At 38.6% G+C, this 27,994-nt stretch overlaps 1 protein-coding gene across 25 annotated transcripts in view; it reads left to right on the plus strand.

Annotated features, from left to right (window-relative positions):
- LOC130072068 (regulating synaptic membrane exocytosis protein 1-like) overlaps positions 1 to 21,000 on the plus strand; it is a 99,917-nt gene extending 78,917 nt beyond the window's left edge. For 3 of the 25 annotated variants that reach the window (XM_056236965.1, XM_056236968.1, XM_056236967.1), the window contains 21 exons: positions 202 to 373; positions 458 to 611; positions 2,245 to 2,301; positions 3,646 to 3,817; positions 3,899 to 3,994; positions 4,429 to 4,491; positions 5,121 to 5,198; positions 6,446 to 6,544; positions 6,825 to 6,914; positions 7,972 to 8,049; positions 9,011 to 9,082; positions 9,250 to 9,315; positions 11,165 to 11,277; positions 11,392 to 11,501; positions 12,012 to 12,172; positions 13,318 to 13,538; positions 17,524 to 17,674; positions 19,098 to 19,210; positions 19,347 to 19,448; positions 20,267 to 20,406; positions 20,491 to 21,000. In XM_056236965.1, coding sequence (XP_056092940.1) covers positions 202 to 373; positions 458 to 611; positions 2,245 to 2,301; positions 3,646 to 3,817; positions 3,899 to 3,994; positions 4,429 to 4,491; positions 5,121 to 5,198; positions 6,446 to 6,544; positions 6,825 to 6,914; positions 7,972 to 8,049; positions 9,011 to 9,082; positions 9,250 to 9,315; positions 11,165 to 11,277; positions 11,392 to 11,501; positions 12,012 to 12,172; positions 13,318 to 13,538; positions 17,524 to 17,674; positions 19,098 to 19,210; positions 19,347 to 19,448; positions 20,267 to 20,406; positions 20,491 to 20,709 — 2,527 coding nt within the window. In that variant the 3' untranslated portion in view covers positions 20,710 to 21,000. Of the gene's footprint in view, positions 1 to 201; positions 374 to 457; positions 612 to 2,244; positions 2,302 to 3,645; positions 3,818 to 3,898; positions 3,995 to 4,428; positions 4,492 to 5,120; positions 5,199 to 6,445; positions 6,545 to 6,824; positions 6,915 to 7,971; positions 8,050 to 9,010; positions 9,083 to 9,249; positions 9,316 to 10,315; positions 10,675 to 11,164; positions 11,278 to 11,391; positions 11,502 to 12,011; positions 12,173 to 13,317; positions 13,539 to 17,523; positions 17,675 to 19,097; positions 19,211 to 19,346; positions 19,449 to 20,266; positions 20,407 to 20,490 lie in introns of those variants that run through there. The other 22 variants (XM_056236966.1, XM_056236970.1, XM_056236972.1 and 19 more) reach the window with 22 other exon arrangements.
- The last annotated feature ends 6,994 nt before the right edge of the window (positions 21,001 to 27,994 follow it).

Genomic DNA, 27,994 nt, shown 5'->3' on the forward strand with positions numbered 1-27,994 from the left:
TGTATTTGATCAAATAAATGCAGCCTTGGTGAGCATAAGAGAAACGTGACAAAGTTTTACCGACCCCAAACTTTTGAATGGTAGTGTAGATCAACCACTAAATAACCAATTTTCCAAAAAATCTATGCATTTATGAATTGATTTAGTTGAGTTTTAATGTTCTCATTTTTTTGTTTGATCTGTATATTTGTTTTACTTTAGTGATAAGAGCAAGAGAAGAACGAAAACAGTAAAGAAAAGTCTGGAACCCAAGTGGAACCAGACGTTTGTGTACTCTCATGTCCATCGCCGGGATTTCAGGGAGCACATGCTAGAGATTACTGTATGGGACCAACCCAGAATACAAGAGGAGGAGAGTGACTTTCTAGGAGAGGTACGAAGCATATGTTATCCTTGTCCATTTATTCACAACATGAATTCACAACACAGTATTTCACCTGACTGTCTGTGAACCTAGATCCTGATCGAGCTGGAGACTGCCCTGCTGGATGACAAGCCTCACTGGTACAAGCTGCAGGCACATGACGTCTCTTCCATCCCACTGCCGCACCCGTCGCCATACCTGCCCCGCAGACACGGCCAAACAGAAACACCCACCAAAAAGCTGCAGCGTAAGTAGAAGGCCACGCTGGTGGGGGTGTAATCTGAAAGTGTTTACATAGTAAATCACATTGTGTTTAAGTGCTTATTCTCTAAAAGGGAGGAATTTGCTAAGAATAAATTCAGTTACTTGCTACCATTGATGCCACTGTTTATTTGCCAGCACCGTCTGCGTAGTTTTAGGACCCAATAACTGGATATGTACCCAATTATAACACACTTCTCCATCATGTGATCATAAATTGGATCAATTACAGTGAGCACAAACAGTTGTACCACAAGTTTTCCATGAATGGTAATAGTTCAACGGTGACTGGCCCCTGTAATTAGCATAATTTGCATAGAAAGCAGGTTTCACGAGTTCACACTTACAAATAAGTCAGATAGAATAAATGCGTATTTGGCGTGCTGTCCGAGGAGAGGGCTCCGAGTTAGGTATTCGGCCCGAACCCAGAGCACTCCCCCCGTATTCCTGGCTGTGAAATAAATAAATAAGATAAGCCAAGAGTGAGGAGTCGGGGTGGTGGAGGGATGCTGAAACTGTCAAGGAATGTTAGGTGAGTTGACAGAGTGAATATTTATATGCTCCTTCTCGTGCTGATAGGGTAGACATGGTAATTGTTTGATGACCAGTTGATTGGAATGATTATTTGAACGTGCTCCTCCCGAACTTTGTTTATAAAACATCATGTGTTTGCCCAAAAACGAATGACATTGACTTGTGCTACATCAGTTTGTATACAGTATTATACAAAGGTTTGGGGTCAATGAGATTTTTGTAAGTTTTGGAAAGATCTTATGCTCATTTATTTGACCACAAATACAGTAAAAACAGCAATTTTTAAAATAACTATTTTCTATTTTAATATATTTTAAAATCTAATTTATTCTTGTGATAGCAAAGCTGAATTTTCAGCAGCCATTGCTGCAATCTTCAGTGTCACATGATCCTTCAAAATCAATCATGATTTGCTGCTCAAGAAACATTTATGTTAAAAACAGTTAAAATTTTGGTGGGAACTGTGATACATTTTTTCAGGACTGAACAGTAGTGTACATTCTGCTTAATTGTGAGTGGTATATACTGAAATACTAAAATACTGCTCAATTGAGTGCCACAATCGTTTAGTGAATTCGCCCCCTCAGTGTTTCACAGAATTACAGAAAGCTGAAGAGTATGTGGGCAGTTCGATTAAAATAGATGAAGTTTGCCTTTACTTTCCAAGATGATATGTCAAACCAGAGAAATTATCATAATTTACAAAACGAAATGCACTATACTTTAAGTAGGTGAAGGAAAATCATTAAATATTAGTTAAACATCAACATATCTTTTAGCTCAAGTTCCTGGAATTCATCCAGTCTGATTAATATGTTTGGCTTTGTGTTGCACTTTTTTATGTCTGTTTTGTCTGTGCGTTATGTTTTTGAACCGTGCTGCATGTGAGTTAGTATGTAGGAGTGTGTGGCCCATGGGTACAGTATGTCCACAGGACATATTTTAGTATGCTAGGTTATTTCTGTATACCTTTGCTTTCCTAACCATGGCTTATTCCAACAGTGCTTTGTGTGCATTCGTTTACGTCTTTATCTCGTGTCTGTCTGTACATCTATCCCTGTGTATATCTGTATCTGTCTGTGCAGGCTCGCAGCGTATTACAGAAACTGATTATGATGATGCTATTGGTGTAGTCGCCACAGGTGGGTGGGAGGGGCCAAGGCATTCGCTACCTTGGCACTTCTTTGTGCTTTGTGAATTAGAGTACCCCAAAAGATAAAAGCATCCAATAGCAGGTCTTCCCTTCCTTTGGAAGTCACCGCTGTTGTGCTGGAGACAAGGCACCAATCACCGACATTACACATCTGGCATGTTTCATTCATCCCATCCTAATACAATAACTGAGTTGTTACTATAAAGTGCTTAAAACATAAAAGTGGTGCTTTTTGTATATTGGGAGAACGTGTTTATAGACATTGACTTTCCGGGGTGTTCTGTCTCCAGTACTTTTCTCTGTAGTATAGTAGTGTGGACCTGCAGCATAACGCACACTATAACACATGCATGATCACAATGGGGAAGGTGATGAGGGATAATTTGGGAACGGGAGGACTGCTTCCTCTCAGTAGTGCTCAACCTTTTATTTTGCCTCTGCATGGTAGAAGTTAGAAAATGACACGGTTTTGTGGAACACTCCCTTTGTGAGATACCTTTACTTCATTCTCCAAACCATTAGGCATATGTTTGTGCAATTGTGAGAATAGTGGATGTTGTCTTAGGGCAGTGGTTATCATTTTTCTTTTTTTCTTCTTCTTTTTCTTCTTTTTTCATCATGCTCACCTTGGAATTTTGCATTTACTTTTTTTGTTATTCATTGTGACTTAAAAAGTAGTTATTATAATATAATATATCATATTTATAATAGTTATGTTAAACGGTTTTATTAGAAAAACAAAAAAATATATAATATATTAATTAATATATCAAAAATATTATATATATAAATATACAACATAAAATAAAAATATAATATATTAATTGATATATAAAATATATTATATATATAAATATATACAACATTTATATATATATATATATATATAAATATAATATATTCAGATTTCAGTGTTCATTGCTTTGCTAAATAATAAAAAGGTACATTATTTAAAAAATGTATTTATGATTTTAATACTTGGTGTGTTGTAAAAATACATAAACATTTCATTGTAGAAAACAGATTTTTAAATAACCAAAAATAGAAAAATAAATAAATTGAATATAATGTAGAACTCAAATGGTGATTCCAGCTGTCTAAAGCAGACATTGGTCAAGAAAAAGGAGAATGAACAAGGTATTTTAATTGTCTGGCATGTTTTGTTAGATATGATCTAACATATTATGTCAATCCTTTTATTTTTGGATGGGTTCTAACATGGGGAATGTGGTTTGTTAAAGCCAATGACTGCATAAGCAGTGCATCTGAATTTTCCAGACAGGCTTTAAAAAATGTTATTTACATTTTTTTTGGTGTGTGTGTATGATCACAGCTACAGAAAACCGATCAAGAGAAAGAGAAAGGGACAGAGACAGAGATCGAGCAACGACTTTAGAGGTTCCTGATCAGCAGAGGCCAACTCAGTATCGCTCAAGGTCCGTGTCTCCACACAGAGACGAAGAAAGCAGAGGGCGGTCCCGCCCTCCCAACGTCCCCACACAGAGGTATGTCCCAACCTATTTAGGATTTATCATGTAGTAAATAATTGCAACCTGCATTAAAAGGGGCACATCTTTTTCTCTAAGGAGTCTGGATGAGGTTCAGCACACCCGGCGATCCCGTTCCCCAACACGCTACCATGACCGTACACGTGTGCAAGAGAGAGAGTACGTGGACGACAGGTAAATAGAAACGTGTGCGTCCAAGCAAGTGTGTATAAGTGTGCCATAGTGTGTGTTAAAAAAATCACTTCCACGTGCCTTCATTTTCTTCCATTAAAATACTGTTTCTGGAATGCCATTCAAATTTTGTTTTTGGGAAGAGAAATTGTGCTTATCTACAAAGGTCTCCATTTTCAGAAGGTGGGTTATAGCCAAAACACATGTGATTGAATGATTCACGAAAGGTTTGTTTTTGAAAAGATTGAGCACCATTGAAGGGTTTGTATGGACAGAGATGATCGTACAGAAAGACTTTGTATTGTACTGGCTTTAAGGATTGTTACTGGTCCTCTTCTAAATCACTTACTGGTGCCCATTTTTTCCTTTATGTTTGCTTTTTTTATTGGTCTGTTTTGTTTATTTTCCTGTGTCATCCATCTCCATGGTAATTGCAGTGAGGTCATCTTGATACACAGATCAATGCGGGGTAGAAGCGCAGAGTGTCTGCACACCCAAAGGTAAAGAAAAGTCCAGAATCGAATCACCAATCTGTGAATTATATTATTGTTGTATTCAGATTACTATGTGAATCAATATCACTATCTTGGTGTCATAAGCACTGGTAATATCATTTTCATTTTGGAAAGACTCCTCGTATCTGTTTCATCTGTTCGTTCGCCTAGCCTGAAGTTTATTCCATTTAATTAAAACAGAACTGAGAGTTGATGCCAGTTTCTCTCCCTCGAACGCTTCTTGTCAAGCTCTTCGCCTCTCAACTCTAATATTTCAGAGCATCTAGTTGACAAGAAACATTACAAGCGGAACTTTCCACTTGCTTTTGGCTTACAGCCTAAAAGACGAATACCTCGTCACGACAACCGTCTGCTTTCTCAAAATAACTATCTTATTCTGCTCAAGTGTTATTTTGACACGTTTATTTTTATTCCGCTTGTCACTGACCTTGATTATGAGCGCGGGGAAAAATGATGATCTAGAATGAGCGAGTTGCCCCTGGAGTGATCTTTGCATGTTTGCTCGAGTGACTTTTGACATTCTTTTGCTATTTGAGTGGACTAACCACAGCTCTGATGTTGATACATCTTTTGTTTCCCTTTTGCATGCTTGCATGTTAATGTAATGTTGCCAGGAGTTCATCTAAGTACAGTAACACTCTGCCTCCTAAGATGCCTTTATTAGTCAATGGAATTCATAAGGATATTTACAGGTAAGGCAGCCAAAACTGAACTCTGGAGCCATCCTTTCTGATTAATTAGTATTTTATAGCATAGTTTTATAGTGAACCTCAAACTCCAGAGCACTTATTACTTGTTATTATGGATCAGCTAATACAATATGCAGTATGCTGATGCATATATTTTTGATTATTGTCAAAGTTTGACACATTTATCATTTAACAAAACCATTAAACTGGATGTTCATGACAATGTTGTACATTTACTTTAATATTGGTAATATTGTTGGCTCTTGTGAAAAAGTGCACTTATTTCTATTGAATGTGCATTTGTACTGTACTTCAAATCTTATACTTTAAAAAAATGTTCTTGCAGATCATATAATAATGAAATAAAATGCCACTGTACTTAAATGGAGTACACATTCATGACACACTTAAGTACACCTTTTACATTTTCTTTAAAAAAAAAAAGTATAATAATAATGTCAGATTAAAAGTTTATTTAAATCATTGTTTTAATAATCTATTGTACATGTGTGTATATATATATATAGATATATATATAGTAGATATTACAAATTCAAATATAAGCAAAATTTATATAAATCACAAATTACGTTTAAATGCATGACAGACAAGTTTCAGTAGGAATGAAAGTTGACCATAAATGCTTGTCAATACATTCGGCGGCACACTTTAACCACATTTCAAAAACAATAGAAGTAACTATGAAATTACATATAAAGATGTACTTCAGTCCTATTTAAATACACCATAGACATAAAATGTCTATTTTCACCATCTTCAGCATATGCAAACACATAGAGAGCTATTGTAGTATTTTAATTGGAGATTGAAATACAGACAATCTTATGGGAATCTGCCACTGGTAAATGTGAGTGCTTTCTGTCTAACTGTGGTGTTTTGGTTTCTGTGGATATTGTTTATTTTAAGAGACAGTAAATCACCGTTAGCTGTAAACATCTTATGCTGTGTCCTAACCCAGCGCAATGGGACATGTTTCACCGCAATAAGCAATTTGTCTGTCCAAACCAAGTAGGCCCTGGAGAAAGATATCCGTTAGCATCCGCATTCCCAATGTTGGGACACAGTGTTAAACTTTGAACGTGTTTCTTTGTTGCTGTAATCCACAGATAAGTTGGTCATGTGACTTTATAATGTTATTTTTGGTTGTTGTGTTTTGTTCTTTACTGTTTTTTTTTCTGTAACTTGTGACTGCTTTTGTTTGCACTTGTTTGACTTTCGTTTGTGTTCAGCTCAACACTTCCTGCATGCCTTAAGTCAAAGTCACGGCTGTCTGTAGTCACTGCCACACAACGCCAAGTTCTTAGGTTCACAGACAAGATCACCATTAGGTAAGGGGTCGAAAATGTCAACCCTCAACCCCATTAGATAAAAAACAACAACAACAACATCAAACATCCAACAGCTCCCAAGAGCCAGCAGCTCCTCATCCAAAACATTAGGAAATTCAACCATTATCTCACACACCACATTATAGCAGCTCTCTTGACTTCCTCCCCTTACAGGTTTGCTTTTCATTTTATTTTGGACCTAATGTTTTTGTTCTTTGTCATCTTCCTATTCTCTTTTTTCCTTCTCCTTTCTCCATTGGATGGCATGTTGTGACCCTAGTGATCTACAGCCCTCTCTTGACAGGCTTAGAAGTGCTAGTACCAACTGTCTGAGACCAGGTTCTAATTCCAATTCACCTGAACGAGACAGGTACACTCTTTATTTTGAATCGGATGATTCTAATTTTGTTGAATTTGTCATTAATATCATTCACAGACATTAAAGGACACTCTTATAATGTTCCTTTGTGATGCCCTTTGAACACAACAATCACTGGGTCTCATTCACTAATGTGCACACACACAAACATTGTTTTACATAAAACTTGAGCGCAAACAGAAATCATAATTTTGGGAAGATTAAAATTTAGGATGAATTTAGAACCACACCTACAAATCCTTGCATTAGAAACGTAAAATTTTAAATGTAAAAAGTAAAATGTTTTTGAATATAAAGGTTTGGGGTGGGTTCAATTAATGTTTTTGTAAGTCTCTTATGCTCACCAAGGCTGCATTTGTTTGATTAAATATACAGTTAAAACAGTAATGTTCTACAAATGTTATTATAATTTAAACTCTCTTTGACTTTTTTTTTTTTTTTAATATCTTTTGAAATGTAATTTATTCCTATGAGGCCAAAGCTGAATTTTCAGCAGCCATTTACTCCTGTCTTCAGTGTCCTATGATCCTTCAGAAATAAATCTAATATGCTGATTTGCTGCTCTAGAATAATTTCTTATTATCAATGTTGGAGGGAGACTGTGAAGAAAGCCGATGCTAACTAACTGCTAGCAAACACTCACTCATTTTGATTAATCTAAATTAATAAGCTTTAGAAATATTTCTTTTTACTGTGCACATACTGTAAAATAAGAACACTTATGTGCGATTGTTAGTGAATAAGACCCAGCATGTCTATGTTAATGTCAAAGTAACATACCACTGTTGGGTCACCCACTATGCACTGCTCTGTTAGTGTCCAGTGACTCTTATGGCCTGACGGCTCTGTTTTGCGTCTTTGATAGGGAGTTTTTATCTAACCACAGTAGCTGAAGAAGTGTCAAATATGAGTCCCCTGAATCTGTACATCTTCTTGTGTGTTTGAGATGACCGTTGTCACAGTCTCTATATTGACCTCCCGTGTTTCTTCCATCTCCACTTTGTACTCTTTGGGTGTTTGTGGATCACACACGCACACACTCACGCAGGAGCACCCAGTCTCTGCCCCGTACCAGACCCATGAGCCCAAGGATCCTAATTCAGCATGCCTCCCCAGAAGACGACAGGTATCCCTCCTGTCCTCCAGTCCTATTGCTAAACCTCTCTGCTCTTCTAACCTGTCCGTCCCCTCCGTGCCATGGGACTAGATAGTGGATGTGCTAGCTAACCCTCCAACCTCCTGTAGCTTCTGACCTATAGCTTGTTGTTACCCAGCAGCCCCATGATTTTAGTGCTCTATAATGTGATCGTCAGTGTGTTTTGTAGTTTTTCAGCTTTAAAAATGTGGCTTTTGTGGTGTGATGTACTGTGTGTTGCGATTACTCTGGATTTCATGAGGTTGTATTTAGTCCTTTTTATCTAAACTCTTTCCACAGACTATAGTCTATTCCCTTGTTATCTTCTACAGTTTTTCTACTGATTTTTCCAACAGTTTTTTATACATTTTCATACATTACAGTGGCCCTGAAAAGTATGTTGACATAAAATGCACAAATAACATTGCAACAAAATTTAAACCAAGTGAGATTTATTTTAAACAAAAAAATACCACAAGCACACTTTTCAGGCAAAACCTTTCACACAAAAAAGTTAGTTTTCAGATTATAAAAGAGTAATTTGTTTGCAGATTCAAATCGGTTTTGGTATTTTACTGTGATATTCAGACATTTTAAGTGTCCAAATTCATTTTGGGGGCACTGCTTGTATCTTTATTTTTCTCTAGATTCATCTGAAATTGTAATGATTTCATTTTTTGTTTTAAATTCTTCGGGTATATAAAGTCACATATGTCATCAGTCAGTTGTCTGTGCTGCTCCATATCATACACAGTGTGTCTTGTGTATTTGTCTATCTGTACACGTTATTGTATAATTTCCTTTAGTGAATAGCCACTAAACCAAAGTGACATGATTTAGCCCTAATGAAATTATTATTTTGTTATTAACATCAGTCCATACTGTGTCATTGTGTGTCTGTGTGTCTGTATCCATGCCACTCACATGTGTTTGACCTGATCTTATGAATCAGCTGGGTTTTGGAGGCTATGTTCCCCGCTCAGGAGACAGTACACCACCTTAGTGCAAAGCCAGACGCACAGAGGTACACACCCACAGGAAGAGCTCTAGAGCACATATACCAATAACATGTCCATCTCCATCGAGGCATTTTATTAGACAGCAGTTTCATTTACTGTCCGTCCAGTCCTGAGTAAATCCACTCCGCATTCTTTTGTTTTCTGTCTCGCCTCGATCATTTCCATGTTGCAGGCAGTCGAGAACTCTGGACAAGCCTAGCTGTCAGAAACTTGGCAAGAAAATATCTGACAGCGAGCGGTAAGACTTATCAAACCATGTCACATCATGTCACATTTGCATTGCCTGTTGATTGTTGAAGTCCTGTATGTACAGAACCTGTTTAGTACACACTTATTCATTTCACACTGGATAAAGCTTCTAGATTGGGTTTTTGTTAGAGTCCCCCTGTGGTGAAAATCAAGCTTTTAATGTTGTTTATATGTCTATGTGGTGTTTTTAATATGCTTTAAGACAAACCATGTGCAAATTCATAAGTCAGCACCATTGCTGAGTATTTTCTCCTTAAAACGGCAGTGAACCAAAGACAGTCTTAAAATCGCGGTTTGAAATAGTTGGGGTTTCTGACGTCACAAACTACTTTGTTACCAATCACGTCAACGTGTGATCGTCAACAAGTGGATCTCTGAGCTGGTGTGAGTGGAGCCGGGGCTAATTTGCATATTAATTGAACCGCGTATACTAAATGAGGCAAGAGTGTAGAGTGACATTCAAGTTATTTTAAGGCATGAAGATTTCTTTTTCAAGGAATTTTTTTTTTATTTTGGTGATCAAAAATTAGTGTTAAGGGATACAATTATTGACTACAGGGGGACTTTAAATTATGTTTTTGTTTTTCCAATATGCTTTTGTTCATCTGTTTCTGACCATTTCTATATTTTATATCAGAGCCAAAATTTAAATATTGCCAAAGTATTTTGGTGAGTGAATAAAATGGTTAATAAGATTTACTCACCAGTTCTCTTACAATATGTGAATAAAATAAAATGTTTCAGTTGAAATGGCAAAAGCAATGATATTAAAATAATATAAATGTCATAAAAGTGATTTAAGTTAATCAAATCATAGATAATCTTACTTCCCGTTAAAAAAATGATTTCATTGAATTCGTCAATTCATTTTAAATGACAAAAAAATATACAAAAATCATAAATATATTTTTAATAAAAAATAATTCATTGCCAGAACATTTTCTCAAATCACCCACCTATGTTAAATTTGGACCCTGTTATTAGTATATTATTCTATATATTAAATGGTGTATATTTTTCAGTTGTTGAACTTTTACAGGGAAGTGCTGATCTGGCTTCATCCACAAACATATTTATTTTTCACACATTCACACTATTTCTCTCTCTGTTTTTGCAAATCATTTTTTGGCTTTTTCTCCATTTGGTTGTTTTATTTTTTTTCTATGATTTGTCACATTGATTTGATTTTTCCTTTATCATTCTGTCTGGTATGTTGCTATTCTCACTGGCTTGCAGCATTAGGCCAACCTCCATTCTAAAGGGCTCACGCAGGAAGAGGGTATCACTGCCTCCATTGGGTAAGGTGACCCGTGCGGGGGTCAACCACAGGCTCACCCCAAATGGAAAGGTGCTGACCCTGATCTGGGCTGAGAAGCCTTGCTGTGCTCAACCCATCCTACAATTAAGACTTTAAGCTTTGTCTTTGCTCTCTTCTCTTAAATGTTTTGTGTGGTTGCTGCTTTTATACTGAAAATCCACCTGTCCTCATCACCTACCCACAGCTTTCTGTTTGTTGCCTTGTGCATAACAACAATGTTATCTTTCACATTTACCGCTTTTTTCCCCCACCAGTTTTACACCCTCTACTCTTGTACTTGTTTTGCTTTCCTTATGGCTCTTAGCTATAATACAGATCAGATGTGATCAATAATGTTATGTTACCTTATCATGCAGATATTGCTCCGGTAAGGATCGCTCTGTTCGTGAAAATGTGTACTTCTTGATACTGTGCGTTTATCAGATGTACATTTTGGTCCACGCTGGTTGGCGGTATGGCCTATGTACTTGATAAAATAAGCACAATTTTCTCTCTTTCTCTCTCTCTCTCTCTCCATCAGGGAGCAGCCGAACTCCCGGCCCACATTCTCCTCATCAACAGCGGACTCTTCTTCGACACGAAAGGTCAGACAGCTTCCCCAAGTTCCCGCTAAAAGCAGCAGTGTAGAGCAAGGTACAGTCATTGTCCACTGACTTGCACTGGTTACTTTTCCAAATGTTTGTTGAATAAATATGCGAAATATGAAAATATCATGTTAATCATATTTTTTTATCATGTATGTATTAGCTCTTGCTTCAGAGGAGCGAACACGGCAAATGAAAGTGCGCACCTTCCGAACAGCAGCTCCCTCCAGTACCAGCCAGGATCTGGAGAAGGCGCTCAAGAATAAAAGAGAGGTGAGCGCCGTTCTGCTCTCTCGGATTGGACTTCATTTTCATATACACAAACTGTTAAAAAGTTTGGGGATGAATTTCGAATTAAAATTGAATTTATTCCTGTGATTGCAAAGCTGAATTTTCAGCAGCCATCACTTTCTCCTTCAGTGTCACATGATCTTTCAGAAGTCATTCTAATATGCTGATTTAGTACTTACATTTATTATCAATGTTGAAAACTGTTTTTCCTGCTTTATGTTTTTGTTTAAACCATCAAACAGTCTTAGATGAATATAAAGTTCAAAAGAACAATATTTATTTGAATTGTAAATCTTTTGTAACATTATAAATATCTTTACTGTCACTATTGATCAATTCAATGCCGAATAAAAGTATTAGAAAATATCTTATGCTGACCCCAAACTTTTGAACGGTAGTGTGTAATCCCATTCCAACTCTTTCAAACTGAAAAATCTAGAATGTTCAGAATGTATATGCGCTTTCATTCTTTTGTGCATTTCATTCCACTAGCTTTATAAGGAGCAGCGACGAAGCTCTGACAATGTGTCCCATAAGTCCTCAGACAGTGATGTCAGTGACGTGTCAGCCATCTCTCGCGCCAGCAGTGCCTCGCGGATCAGTAGCACCAGCTACATGTCCATTCAATCAGAACGACCCAGGGGTCGCATTAGGTGAGATGCATAGTTATAATCATAAGGGACTGTTGCATTAGGTCTGACAATTTCTGTAACATTTTGACAACTCGTTTGTGATTATACTTGTTAGAGATCAATATTGTAATTGGAATGTCATTTATTTTTTTTTTTTTTTATTTTTTTTTTATATTTGTTCATACATTTCTTATATATCTCTTGAGGAGAGATTATTATAAAAGCAGCTGTGAATCTTTACAGCGCCTTCTTTTTCTACATTAAGGGGCCATATTCTACACATTTATAACATTTTTGTTCTCTTGAAGAAGTTATGAATTACTGAATAAATGTTTGTGTAGCAGTCAATAGTTAATTTACATGCTACAATGGTAACCTGTTTTTGTTGTTTAGTTTCCATACATTTATGTTGTACACATTTAAACACTTGCGTTTAAAGGTTTGGGTTCAAGGATGCATTAAATTGATCAAATGTGACAGTGAAGACATTTATAATGTTCCAAAATATTTCTATTTAAAATAAATCTGGTTCACTTGAACTTTCTATTCTTCAAAGAATCCTGAAAAGAAAATGTTTTCCAAAGATATTAATCAGTACAACTGTTTTCAACATTAATAATATTAAGAAATGTTTCTCGAGCACCAAATCAGCATATTAGAATGATTTCTGAAGGATCATGTTAAAATAGCCAGAGACACGACGTAGTTCCACAGAAATGACACTGAAGACTGGAAGAATGGCTGCTGAAAATTCCATCACAGGAATAAATTCCAATTTTAAAATATTAAAATAGAAAACAGTTATTTTAAATTGTAATGATAACATTTTACAATACTAATGTTTAACTGTATTTTAATAAAATAAATGCATCCTTGATCATAAGAGACTTGCAAACACATTTTAAAAAATCGACCTCAAACTTTTGAATTGTAATGTTCATTGTAAATCAAACTCTTTTATATATAAAAAAAATCCTGTTTTCAATTATTTATCCCTTTAAGATGTTCACGGCAATCTTTTCCATGATCACGTCATTCTCAGATTTTTATGCTTTTCGGTAAACTCAGAAAGAATAATCAAACACAGAGGGTCACTTTGACATAGTGATTTTCCATTTGTGATTTGAGTTATTGAGAGTCTTTGCTATGTTTTCTCCCTCCACCAGCCGTCATATTCATCCATCCAGCCGCAGCATGTTGAAGAGCACGAGTGTTAGTGGGGAGATCTACACTCTGGAGCGTACGGATGGCAGCCAGTCAGACACCGCTCTGGGAACACTGGGAGGAGGAGGGAAAAAGCGCAGATCCAGCCTTAGCGCCCGTGTAGTCGCCATCGTGGGCATTCCCTCACGCCGCAGCAGAAGCACCTCTCAGCTCAGTCAGACAGGTGAGACACTAACAGCCAATCATATCCTTTCTGTGCAACAATGGCTTGAATAGCCACATTATAAATCAGGCATTGCTTTTTATAAACTCGCAAGTTTAAATCCAAAACATGTTACTCGCTGCTTCATGTACCATATATAGTAGGGCCTTTTGTCCCAATAAAACTCATTGTTTGGATATCAGTCTGATAAAGTCACTTTTAAACACTCTTTTATACTCTTTTAAACACCAGAGAAGAGATACAGGACAGATACATTTCTAAATGCTCTGTTAGCATAGCCTGAGGTGCCCTCTACTGGTGTAAAAGCGCAAATCAACAGTTATTATGACAAAAAATGCTTTCTATCCTGAGTAACAATGAGGATATATTTAGTAGAATGACATTAGTGTCATCAGGAGCAAAAAAAAATTTGGGAATTGTTAACAAAATCAAGACTGGCTTATTATAAGGAGCAAGCTCTTTCCGTCAGTTAAATCCATTTGCCAAGACCGCTGGATGTCTTTCCCTCAGTCTTCCTGCTTTGCTTAGATGCCTATCTCTTATCTGTCTCTCTTCTCTCTTTCTCTGGGATCTACGTATCAGGTCTCATTCTACCTTGGTTCACCTCTTAACCTCTTAACCGCCGGCGGGCCCATTTGCCATTGCATGTTTAAAACAATAATATCTTAGAAAAACCTAAAGTAATATTGCCAAACTATATATCATTTGAAAGCTTAAAATCTCTAGTTTTCATATTTGGTGGCTGTTATCTAAAATAAATTACAGAGGAGCAGTAATTTATCAATTTGCAACAAGAATATTTCATATTCATTAGGAGTTTTTAGGCCTTTATTTTGAAATAACAATAAACATGAAAAATCATGAAAGATTGGTAGAAACCTCAGTTTGTTTTAATGCCATGAGTTCAAAAGATAACACCAATTCCATTTAATGAGAAAAAAAGGTCTGAAAATGTTTTAAATATAAAGAAAAATGTATGGATTCTCGATTTGTGATGCGGCTGCGAGCTATAACATAGTCTTTTTATGCATTTATTAGAGGTTGAATTCAAATCAAATACTGCCAAACCACCCATACTACTTCTACTTCATAAATTGTATGAAAATTATGGAAATACATGGTTCAGATCACTCAAAACGTATATGAAAATGGAGGCGCCCTTATATGGGCAGTAATGGAGTCTGGTGTTCACCTAGTAAAAAAGTTGGGTACTGCGCCCAAATAAAATCTTACTGAAAGCTCATTTTTTGAGATATCAACATAAAATTTGGAATACAACTTGTTCAGATTTTTGTCTTTAATTTTCTTGCAGTTTTAGAGTAAAATATGTTTTGTAATATATATATTTTATATAAAATATTAATGATTATATTTTTACATTACACAATTTCATAAACTCAAACTTATATAACTTTTTTTCTGTTTCATTTTTTATAATTTCTAGACTTCTACAATAATCTGGAAAATGTCTTCTTTAAAACAAGACCAGCCATAGGTCTATATTCCAAAGCATTCCTGAATTACAACCATTTAAGTTTGGAAAGTGATTTTTATGTCTATGCAAAAAAAAAGGGGGGTGACAGTTAACAGGTTAAAGTAGCATGTGTCTTTAGTCTCTTTAAAAGTGTGGGAGCTGAAGCCTCGGGCTAGAAATATGAATGGCAGCATGTTATCATTGGCAAGAGTTCACACTGTCAGGTGCAGATCAATCCTGGATTCCTATCAGATGTAATGTAGATAAAAACCTTTGAAGTTGGATCTGATATCCTCTAAAATCCCATATTTTAAGCACTGTCTGTTTGTAGTTTAATAAATGGATTGCTGAAAAAAGAAACAAATTCTAAAAGGATGGCAAAATAAGTTTTTTTGGCACCGCTCTCTGCCAAACGCCTGGATAATATCTTAAAAGGACCATCAGATGATAAATCATAAAGAGTTGCAAAGGTGCGATAAATCAGCATTTTAAAGAGCTCCGCTGCTTTGTAACAGCTGTTCCACGCTCTGTCCACTGCACCAGCCTCATCCATTCACAACCATAGCCAAAACTAAAAATATGATTGCGGGAACACTTTCTTAATCTGTTAACATGAGTTAATGCGTTAGGTATTATGAACAATTCTTTTAAAGCATTTAATTGTGGTTCATAGTAATTTATGCGTATATATACTAATACAATTATTATTATTTATTTATTTTCACATTGTATATTAAGATTAGTTAATGTATTAAACATAAATTAACAATATATCAGTATATTTACTCTACTGATTAAAATTTGGGGTCAAATATTATTAAAAAACTAATTCTGTTTGAATATATTTTAAAATGTAATTTATTCCTGTGATGGCAAGGCTGAATTTTCAGCATCATTACTCCAGTCTTCAGTGTCACATGATTCTTCAGAAATCATTCTAATATGCTGCTCAAGAAACATTTATTATTATTATCAATGTTAAAACCGGTTGTGCTGCTTAATATTTTTGGGGAAGCTGTGATTGGACTTTATTCATCAAAGATTCCTAAAGAAAAACAAAAAAAAACATAAGGAACAGCATTTTTGTAAAAAGTATATGATCAATATTGATTGAATTATCATTAACCTGGATTAATAAACACTGTAAAAATGGTTGTTCCTTGTTAATTGTTAGTTTATGATACTTAATGCATTAACTGATGTTAACAATTTGGACCTTTTTTATAAAGGATACTTGATAAACTGTATCTGTTAAACATTTTTTTTAAACCAACACTGTTTTTTTCAATATTATCTTAGGAGTGATATAGGCCAATGATGATTTATCTTTTAAACTGCAGAATGACTAATGATGCCAGTGACATTGACTTTCATTTATTTCACAATAATGTGAAGATTTTTGTTTTTAAAATATCTTGTAGGCTGCACAGATCATGTAGTTTAGACACTCCTGCTTTAAGATCATTTGTTAGGTACAATTCTAGAAAGTCCAAAAGACTAGAAGAACCTCAACATACAGGTACTTTTAAATGTATTTTATTTTATTTATAAGATAATTTCTGTTCTGACAGTATTTTTCCGTTTTCCCAAATAATGTCAGAGCCATGCAAACGAATGCTAATAAGAGTCCCTGGACCTTTCTTCTGTAAGTCTTGTGAGAATAAGCCCTTGATTGTGTTTTTATGAAAGTGAACATGATGAGTGAAGAGATAAACCTCTTTGCTACATTTTTAACTCAAACAACTGGCATGACAGTGGCTCTGTGAGCCACCTCAGTGGTTGACATTTTCAAAGGATCTGTAATATCCTTAAATAGGCCATAAATAGTAAGGATGGTGCCCCATGACGTCCAGCAGGAGATGTTACTCACACCAAGGGCGAATAACTATATCTTCTCCTAATTGACGGCTGTAAGAATAGCCCCCCCCCCCCCCCCCCACACACACACACACGTAAATGCGTAAATAAAATTCTAATCAAATGTCTACTAGACCTTTTAAAATTAGTGTTTAGCAGATCTGCATTAATTCATAAAAGAATCTGGCTTTATTTGTTTGTAGTGTCAAAAATCAGCGACAAAATCATTGATAATTATTTTATTTTTTTACAACAAAAAAAACATGATTTTAATTTTGATGATTAATTATTTTAAACGGTTGCACTTTATTTTAAAGTATGTGTACTTACAGTGTACTTACCTAATAAAGTACTGGGTGATAAGGTAACTACATGGGCTAAGGTTTATAGGTAGGTTCAGGGTTAGTATCTAGTTCTTACCCAGTTATTGTAATTACTATAAGTATAGTATGTACATGGGGAACAGGACTGTACAATAAAGTGCTACCCTTTAACCTTTTGACAGCACTAATATTTTTAATTTTAGTTCTTCTTGCAGATTCTTTCCAAGTACTGCTTAAGTATGTTTGTGAATTAAAGGACCTTATTGGGACCCCCTTGTCCCCCTGATGACAGTCCTGTGTATAGTAATGCCATTTCCCCCCCCATCCACAGAAGCAGCCAACAAGAAAACAAAGGGATCCAGTCAGATCCAGCGCAGTCAGGAGACGGGAATGGCAGTGGAGTATCCCCGTAACGCCATGGCCCGCCAAGCCAGCCGAGAGTCCACTGACGGCAGCATGAACAGCTATAGCTCTGAGGGCAAGTTAGTATCCAGTGCAGTTTGACTCCTTCTTTTTTCTTTTTTTCGCTGTTATAAGCCATATATCGATCTATCACGGGTATTTTTATCACAATTTCCCATTGGTACTATCTATCTATCTATCTATCTATCTATCTATCTATCTATCTATCTATCTATCTATCTATCTATCTATCTATCTATCTATCTATCTATCTACTTGTCTGTCTGTCTGTCCATTTATTGTATTTCCTACCGTATAATCTATAGCATAAACTTGCTTTACTCAGTGTTGTCAGAGCCACTTTTATGAGACGTGGTACTGAAATTGTGATGCATCGTGATATATTGAACTACTACCGTTCAAAAGTTTAGGCTTATTTTTATATAGATTAATAAAAATGTATATATATATATATATATTTATACAGCAAGGATGCATTAAATTGATCAAAAGTGACAGTAAAGACATTTATAATGTATACTGTAACCAATTTCTGCTATTTTACCCGATGTTGACCTCCTCCCCAGCTCTCTCTTCCTTAAAATGTCCTGTCTCTGGTGTTTTTTGTTTGTATTCGCTGCAAACCCATCACTCATACATAAATGGACTCTCAACAGGCTGCGTGTCATGTACACATGAGCTTCTCTCATCTAGATTTATTTGGAAAAACCATAAGGATAAGCTAATAGAGAACAGTCTGATTTACAGAGCTAATGCTGTGTCCACTACTGTCTAAGCTCCATTTTTGGAGCCAGATGGCAAGCAGTACTCCCCTATAATAATTAAAATATCCATCATCTGCGAAGAGGGGCCTTGGCAGGGTCTGTAGCGGCGCAGAAAAGACCAGCCACTATTCCCTTTGCGGCTTCAGAGAGCGTTCGGTCGGTTGGCCTGTCCGCCGTGACAAACAGAGTGTGACACGGCAAAATGAGCAGCAACCCCATGATTTAAGGTTGAACGTGTTTTAAATGGTCTGAAATCACATAAAGCCGTTCATATGGTAGCACGACACGGGCTGGCACGTCCCTCAGACATTCCTGCAGGAGTTAGGTCATGGAAATTGCGCTGGTCTCAAAGGAAATATTGAGTGTATTAAGAGGGGCCTTAACGCAGGACAGGGTTTACATACCATGCTCAGCGCAAGCAGTCTCTGCATTACAGCAGCCTTTGAACGCTATATGAGGGCAGGAGGCTCATTCTGCCGGAGTAGATTTCATCCATATAAACTAATTGTTATATATGTTCTTGTTTGAAGTTTGTTTTCACATGTTGGTCTCTACAATGGTTTCAGAAGATACATTTTGGGATTTTTATTGATTTATGACAACAAAGTATTTAAGAACGCATAAAGATAACAAGAAATGTACTATAAGCTGAATTTAAATTGCTTCTTTTTATCCATCCATCCATCCATCTGATGACTGGTGCATGTGTGTGTGTCAGTCTGATCTTCTCAGGGATGAGGTTAGGGGCTGACAGCCAGTTCAGTGATTTCCTGGACGGTCTTGGCCCTGCTCAGTTGGTGGGTAGACAAACACTTGCCACGCCCGCTATGGGTAAGTCAATATTTTTGCATAGTATATACAAACTAAAGTCTAAGATTTTGTTAGATTTGCTTCAAAGGAAAACGTTGAAAAATGTAATTTCTTAAAACGTCATTTGCTTTTTCTTTTAATTGGTTTTGTTTTGTAGGAGATGTTCAGATTGGACTGACAAATAAGAAAGGGCAGCTGGAGGTGGAGGTTATCAGGGCCCGTGGTCTTACACCTAAACCAGGTTCCAAATCGCTGCCGGGTGAGAGTGTGCCCACACACAACTAGTTTTCATAGGGATTAGGGATTCATTATGTGTATCCTACTCATTGTGTAAACATTTTTACATGCATGACTAAATTGTTCTGTGTTAAGCACATAGAATTTCTTTTTTGCATGTAAGCATTGGGTACAGTCTAAAAGTTCGGGGTCAGTACGGTTTTTTAAAAGAAATGAATACATTTATTTAACAAGAATGCATTAATTAAATTGATCAAAGGTGACAGTAAAGACATTTACAATGTTACAAGATTATTATTTCAAATTATTTAAATGCTGTTCTTTTTAACTTTCCATTCATCAAATAATCCTGAAAAATTGTGGTTTCCACAATAATATTAAGCAGGACAGCTGTTTTCTAAATTGATACCAGTAGGAAATGTTTCTTGAGCACCAAATCAGCATATTAGAATAATTTTTGAAGAATCGTGTGACACTGAATACATGATAAAATATGCTAAAATATACAGTATATATTTTTAAATAATATTTCACAATATTACTATTTTTCTGTATTTTTGATCAGACAAATGCAGCCTTGGTAATCATAAGAGACTTTTTTACAAAAGCGACTTTTGAACAATAGTGTATTTGTAGTTGCTTTAATTAGTAGTTCAATTTTAGTCATTTAGCACATGTACTTTGGACTAACAGAAATGATTTTTAAAGGAGCTTAATGGAGTGATTACAGCAGGACAATTTGAAGTTTAATACATTGTACTAAATGTTAATATGACGTGCCGCAGCCAGGCACTATAAATGCTTGAACAAGCCTTTTTGAACTATGTCTGCTCTTCGCAGCTCCCTACGTCAAGGTTTATTTGCTGGAAAACGGGGCGTGCAAAGCCAAAAAGAAAACCAAGATTGCACGGAAGACGCTCGATCCTTTGTATCAGCAAGCGCTGTTGTTTGAGGAAAGTCCGCAGGGTAAAGTCCTCCAGGTAGGAAGCGAGTTTCATTCGTTTGTTTTCGGTATACCTCCATAGCCCACATTAGTGTGTACTGACCACTGAATGTGTCTTCAGGTAATAGTCTGGGGAGATTACGGCCGCATGGACCACAAATGTTTCATGGGAGTCGCACAGATTCTTTTAGAGGAGCTGGATCTTTCCAGCACAGTGATCGGTTGGTACAAACTGTTTCCCCCCTCATCATTGGTCGACCCGACCTTAGCTCCTCTCGCTCGTCGTGCTTCCCAGTCATCGCTGGACTCTTCAGGGCCACCGGGCATCATCAGGTCCTAGTGAATGGACAGGAGCGAGATGCGAAACAAAAACACACGGACCAAGGACCCGAGGCAACAATCAGAACCGGAGCGGCAGATAAAGAGACAGATGGACAGAATCATGATCAAAGCTTTGCTGAAGCCTGACAATCACTTCTCTTTTACTTTTGATCTTTGGGTTGTAGAGATTTCCTTTGATCCACTCTGCTCCTTTACTGCATGTTTTGTTGCTGAGATGACGATTCGACCCAAATAAAAAGAGAAGGAAGGGAGAGGCTCCCGAAACGCGACCCCGCTTCGTTTGACAGGAAGCAGAGCCGTTCTTCGTTTGACAGGTTCCGGTAGCCTAGATGGTTGTGGTCAGTCAGCGTATTTGTTTTCTCACATGTGTATGCATTTCAGAGTTGGCGAGAGTGAGAGGACAGCACTGCCCCTCCTCTATATTGCACTTACAGGAAGCCCCAGAGGTCGAGGGTTAAAGGTCAAGATTTAGTCTTCTCAGAGAGTTTCCTCTCTGCTTCACGGATGCTGCATCCGAGACCCCGCCGTGTGCCGGTCTGGCACGAACTCAGACTCAGATTGTGTGACTGCGGTGTGTGTGTGTGAGTGTGCGTTTGCGTCTAATAAGGCAGGGATGCCTGAGAACCTTTTAAGTCTGTTTACAGCAGTCGCCACCGACTGCTTTGCCTTTTCACGTTACTGTTGATTTGGTAAATAGGCACACTTTGTAGAATGTGAAAACATGCTTCATGTTTTCTGACATTTGTGTCATACGAGCTTCATGGAAGACACAAAACCAATTGTATTTGATTCACTGGGACTGTAAGAAGCTGCCACTATAATTTAGGTTTCTTCAACCCTAACAGGAAACTCCGGAAACATTCACTACATGCATTTGCTCACTAAAACGTTCGACTTTGCAATCACAAAACATATCGTACTGGCATTTCAGAGCATTTTGAATTCTATTCCGTTTGGTAAAGGACCTGTACATACCGATATTTGAATTTCTACCCGACTAGAGTTTACATTATTTTAATGCGAGCACAATTGCTTGATTTTTGAACAAAACAAGAGAAAAGTTTAAGCTTTGGGGGATTGATAATATTAAGGAAAAAAATCAGAAGAGGCCAAAATTGTAAGCTTCCTATTTTTAGCTGATTGTCATCGATTTGGGTTTAGTTTATTATAAAACAAATCTCACAGCCCCCCCACCCCCTGAGCATTTTGAATGTGACAGTGAGAAGTGGTCTCGCTCGCCACCAACACGGGGAACAGCATGCATCTGGAACTGTTCCAAGTTGCATGCACATTTTGTAAAACAAGACAGATGAGTAAAAAAGAGACTACAATAAGTGTGTTAGTTCCACAAACTGTAGGCCAGCTTGTATGTTGCATGTACTTGTACAGTTTGCTTGTACTTGATATAAATAGATTATCAAATAAAACGAAGCCATTCATTCCATGTGTGGGCATTTGGCCGGGTTCAGCCATACACACAGGCCTTGTTTTGGGGCTGAATGTCTATAAGATTTTTAAATTGTTTTAATCCTCCCCCCCCCCCCTCCCTTTTTTTCTTTACCCTGGATGCATAAATAAGCACTGTATTGTAGTACTCAGCAAACTCAAGGCCCTATTTTATTGAAGATGTTGCTGTTCACTGTAGTCTGTACTACTGTGGGGCTAAAACTAAGGTAGAAAGCCTGTATAAAAACTAGAGCTATATGTATATGGAATATAATTATGAAAATCACAATGACTTAGAGATATATCGATATTGAAACAGAGTGTATCAAGTAAACATCACTTACGTACATGCATATATTGTAAATATGAGTCTGCAAAGAAGTTTACTTATATTTACAAAGCGGCCCCATTCAAGTTAATGGATCAGTGCTCTGTCTCTTGGTTCTGCTGAGCGGAAGAAGGGATGCCTCCAAAGTTTTATTTTAGTGATGCCCAATCTAACGAGAGAAATTTGGACCTCTACCACCCTGTTGATTTATAATAAATGCTCATGAATCCTCGTTTCAAAGAGAAGTTTACTTTATATGCCTGGTTTTGGCAGACTTATTTACTTTGTCAGTATTATTCAAGGATACTGATTGTTTACAGCTCATGTGTTCCACTGAAACAAAATTGAAAGTATTCACTGCAACATTTCTTGTTTGTACAGCAGACGTGGCTCAAATAATGTGTATGTTTTATATTCAAGAGTTCATTTTTATTATTTACAAATAAAAGACTGTGTGGAAGAAATTGTGCACTGATTTTTTTATTTGCTTTTTTCAAATACATGATTCTAGCTTTTTTATTGTTTTATTTTTGTATCTTTATTTGTCTATGAACATTTAAAAAGTGGAAGAAAATGTGTGCACTAAATTTTGAAACATTTGAAAAATGTTGTGCTTTTCAAATATGTGATACTAGCTTTTTTCATTTTATATATACAAAATATATTTTTAGAAATATCAAACATTAAATTAAACATTTGAAATGTAATTTTGATAACTAAATAATGTCTTAAGATCACATTTTGTCAATGCCCCAACCAAATAGAGGTCCGTCCAGTAACGTCCATCAATACATCATCCTAATGGTGCATCATAATGGTAATCCAATCTCTCCACCACGTGGAGGGAAATAGCACAACACAGTTCCTTCTTTTGTTTATGGTTTACTTGCATGTGTTTAATCAGTAACTTTCAATAATTGTGCAAGGTCACTGCTTAACAATTGCTAAAAATACCTCTTCTGTCAGTGCTTCAGATTTCCGGAAATGCGACATTAGACTAAGTCTTGTGTGATTATGTAACCACTGAGCAGCTGTACAGAATCTACTGCATAATTCAATTATCCAGCTAATTGTAATTTAATGTCAGTGTCTGTTTAGGTGAGCTATAAAAGTAGCCACTCTGAAGTCTAGTGAAACTGCCTTAAAGATAAAGCAGCTGTATTGCTTAGCCTTGCAATAAATTTCTTGGATGATGTTATGTTTTTAATATTATTAGTGACAGATTTGGTGTTGCTTCAACATTTACTCACTGCTGCTATAGTAATGCTGGGGAATCGATTAGCAAGACAGAACAAGAACCAAATTTGTTATTAGGGCATTATATTACATATGCTTCACCACTGAAAAATCAAATCGAGCAGCGGCATGTCTGGAAATCATGACGTCATTGCACAGTTAGTTGGATTGTAACAAAATATTGCTGTTTTTTTTTTTCCATAAACTGAATCACGACTTTAAACTGAAATCAAAAACAGGCAATGATGTTAAACAGTAATAAGGCAAGGCAGGTTTATGTAGCACATTTTACACAAAGGTTATATAAAGTGCTATACATTACAAAGAGAAAGAGAAATAAAGACAAAAGTCTAAACATTAAAGGTTTTAAAACATCAAAATAAAATAATGAAATAAAGAAGAATTTAGAAATAGGTTCACCAGCAGACCTAAAGGTATAAGAGGAATTTTATGTATAAATATTGACTGAAAAACTTGCACAAAAAAACCCATATAATATCTTTGGTTATCTACACCAGTGTTATTTTAGTATTATACTCACCGGCCCCTTTATTAGGTACACCTTGCTATTACTGGGTTGGAACCCCCGTTGCCTTCAGAACTGCCTTAATTCTTCATGGCATAGATTAAAAAAGGTGCTGGAAACATTCCTCAGAGACCACTGCATCCCAAAGGTGCTCTATTGAATTGAGATCTGGTGACTGTGGAGTCAGTTTCAGTATAGTGAACTCATTGTCATGTTCAAGAAACCAGTTTGAGATGATTTGAGCTTTGTAAAGGTGCATTATCCTGTTCGAAGGAGCCATCAGAATTGGTCATAAAGGGATGGACATGGTCAGCAACAATACTCAGGTGGGCTGTGGCGTTTAAATTGTGCTCAATTGGAACTAAGGGGCCCAATGTGTGCCAAGAAAATAAACCCCACATCATTACACCACCATCAGCCTGAACCATTCATACAAGGCAGGATGGATCCATGCTTTCATGTTGTTTACACCAAATTCTGACCCTACCATTTGAATGTCGCAGCAGAAATTGAGACTCATCAGACCAGGCAATATTTTTTCAATCCTCTATTGTTCAATTTTAGTGAGCTCATGCGAATTGTACCCTCAGTTACGTGTTCTTAGCTGACAGGAGTGGCAGCAGGTGTGGTCTTCTGTTGCTGTAGCCCATCTGCTTCAAGGTTCAACACGGTGTGTGTTCAGAGATGCTCTTCTGCAGACCTCGGTTATTTGAGTTACTGTTGCCTCTCTATCAGCTTGAACCAGTCTGGCCATTTTCCTCTGACCTTTGGCATCAACATAGCATTTTCATCCACAGAACTGCCGCTCACTGGATATTTTCTCTTTTTCGGACCATTCTCTGTAAACGGTTGTGTGTGAAAATCCCAGTAGATCAGCAGTTTCTGAAATACTTAGATCAGCTCTTCTGGAACCGACAACCCTGCCATGTTCAAAGTCACTTAAATCACCTTTCTTCCTCATTCTTATGCTCAATTTGAACTTCAGCAGATCGTCTTGACCATGTATATGCCTAAATGCATTGAGTTGCTGGCATGTGATTGGCTGATTAGATATTTGCGTTAACATGGAGTTAAAAAGGTGTACCTAATAATAAAGTGGCTGGTGAGTGTACTATTATATTAATATTTGTAATATTATATCTCCTTGAACTGTCACCTTATCGCGGTGGAGGGGTTTGAGTACCCGAATGATCCTAGGAGCTATGTGGTCCGGGGCTATATGCCCCTGGTAGGGTCTGCCAAGGCAAACAGGTCCTAGGTGACCGGTCAGACTAAGAGCGGTTCAAAAACCCCTTATGAAGAAAGATAAATCAAGGGCTGAGACGTCGCCCGGCATGGCGCAGCCGGGGCCCCACCCTGGAGCCAGGCCCGGGAGCGCCTTGTGGGATCTTAAGGGGCCGGTGCTTAGTGGATCGGGCGGCAGTTGAAGGCGAGGGCCCCGACGACCCGATCTCTGGACACAGAAACTGGCTTTAGGGATGTAGAACGTCACCTCGCTGGCGGGGAAGGAGCCGATAGAGATGTACCGACGGGCTCACCTCCACGCACAGCTTTGGGCTCTGGAACCACACTCCTTGAGAGAGGCTGGACTCTCTACCACTCTGGAGTTGCCCATGGTGAGAGGCGGCGGGCTGGTGTGGGTTTGCTTATAGCCCCCCAGCTCAGCCGCCATGTGTTGGAATTCACACCGGTGAACGAGAGGGTCGCTTCCTTGCGCCTTTGTGTCGGGGATAGGTCTCTCACTGTCGTGTGTGCCTACGGGCTGAACGGCAGTGCAAAGTACCCGGCCCTCTTGGAGTCTCTGGGAGGGGTGCTGGAAAGTGCTCCGACTGGGGACTCCATCGACAGTGACACCTGGAGGGGCGTGATTGGGAGGAACGGCCCCCCTGATCTGAACCCGAGCGGTGTTCTGTTATTGGACTTCTGTGCTATTCACAGTTTGTCCATAACGAACACCATGTTCAAGCGTAAGGGTGTCCATCAGTACACGTGCTACCAGGACACCCTAGACCGGAGATCGATGATCGACTTCGTGGTCGTTTCATCCGACCTCCGGCCATATGTCTTGGACACCCGGGTGAAGAGAGGGGCGGAGCTGTCAACTGATCACCACCTGGTGGTTAGTTGGATCCGATGGCGGGTGAGGAAGCTGGACAGACTCGGCAGACCCAGACGTACTGTGAGGGTCTGCTGGGAACGTTTGGCCGAGTCCCCTGTCAGAGAGATCTTCAACTCCCACCTCCGGCGGAGTTTCGACCGGATCCCGAGGGAGTCTGGAGATATTGAGTCCAAGTTGACCATGATCTCCACCTCCATTGCCGACGCGGCCGCTAGGAGCTGTGGCCGTAAGGTCTCCAGTCTCCGTTTGTGGGACTCCTGAGGCAGTTGACGGGTATCGGCAGACCAAGTGGACTGCACCCGGGTAGTTGTGGAGACAAAGAATCGGGCCTGGGAGGAGTTCGGTGAGGCCATGGAGAAGTACTATCGGTTGGCTTCGAAGAGATTCTGGCAAACCGTCCGGCGCCTTAGGAGAGGGAAGCAGTGCCCTACCAACACTAATTACAGTGGAGGTGGGCAGCTGTTGACCTCAACTGGGGATATCGTCGGACAGTGGAAGGAATACTTTGAGGATCTCCTCAATCCCACCGACACGTCTTCCATTGAGGAAACAGAGGCCGAGGGCTCGGAGGTGGACTCGTCCATCACCTAAGCTGAAATCACAGAGGTAGTTAAAAAGCTCCTCAGTGGCAAGGCACCGGGGGTGGATGAGATCAGCCCTGAGTACCTCAAGTCTCTGGATGTTGTGGGGCTGTCTTGGCTGACACGCCTCTGCAGCATCGCGTGGTAGTCTGGGACAAGTACCTCTGGACTGGCAGACAGGGGTGGTGGTCCCTCTTTTCAAGAAGGGGGACTTGAGGGTGTGTTCCAACTACAGGGGGATCACACTCCTCAGCCTCCCCGGGAAAGTCTATGCCAGGGTACTGGAGAGGAGAATTTGGCCGATGGTGGAACCTCGGATTCAGGAGGAACAGTGTGGTTTTCGTCCCGGCCATGGAACACTGGACCAGCTCTATACCCTCTCCAGGGTGCTGGAGGGTTCATGGGAGTTTGCCCAACCAATCCACATGTGCTTTGTGGATTTGGAGAAGGCATTCGACTGTGTCCCTCGCAGCGTCCTATTGAGGGTGCTTTGGGAGTATGGGGTCCAGGGCCCTCTGCTAAGGGCTGTCCGGTCCCTGTACGACCGGAGCAGGAGCTTGGTTTGCATTGCCGACAGTAAGTCAGACTTGTTCCTGGTGCATGTTGGACTCCGGCAGGGCTGCCCTTTGTCACCGGTTCTGTTCATATTTTTTATGGACAGAGTTTCTAGGGGCAGCCAGGGGCCGGAGAGTGTCCTGTTTGGGGACCACATGATTTTGTCTCTGCTTTTTGCGGATGATGTTGTCATGTTGGCCTCATTAGACCAGGACCTTCAACATGCACTGGGACGGTTTGCAGCCGAGTGTAAAGCAGCTGGGATGAGAATCAGCACCTCCAAATCCGAGGCCATGGTTCTCAGTCAGAAAAGGGTGGCCTGCCCGCTTCAGGTTGGTGGAGAGTTCCTGTCTCAAGTGGAGGAGTTCAAGTATCTTGGGGTCTTGTTGTTCGAGTGAGGGAAGGATGGAACGGGAGATTGACAGACGGATCGGTGCAGCTTCTGCAGTAATGCGGTCGATGTACCGGTCTGTCGTGGTGAAGAAGGAGCTG

This window comes from Rhinichthys klamathensis, unplaced genomic scaffold (genome assembly GCF_029890125.1).
Source record: "Rhinichthys klamathensis goyatoka isolate OS25496 unplaced genomic scaffold, OSU_Roscu_1.1 h1tg000474l_1, whole genome shotgun sequence".
Lineage (NCBI taxonomy): Eukaryota > Metazoa > Chordata > Actinopteri > Cypriniformes > Leuciscidae > Rhinichthys > Rhinichthys klamathensis.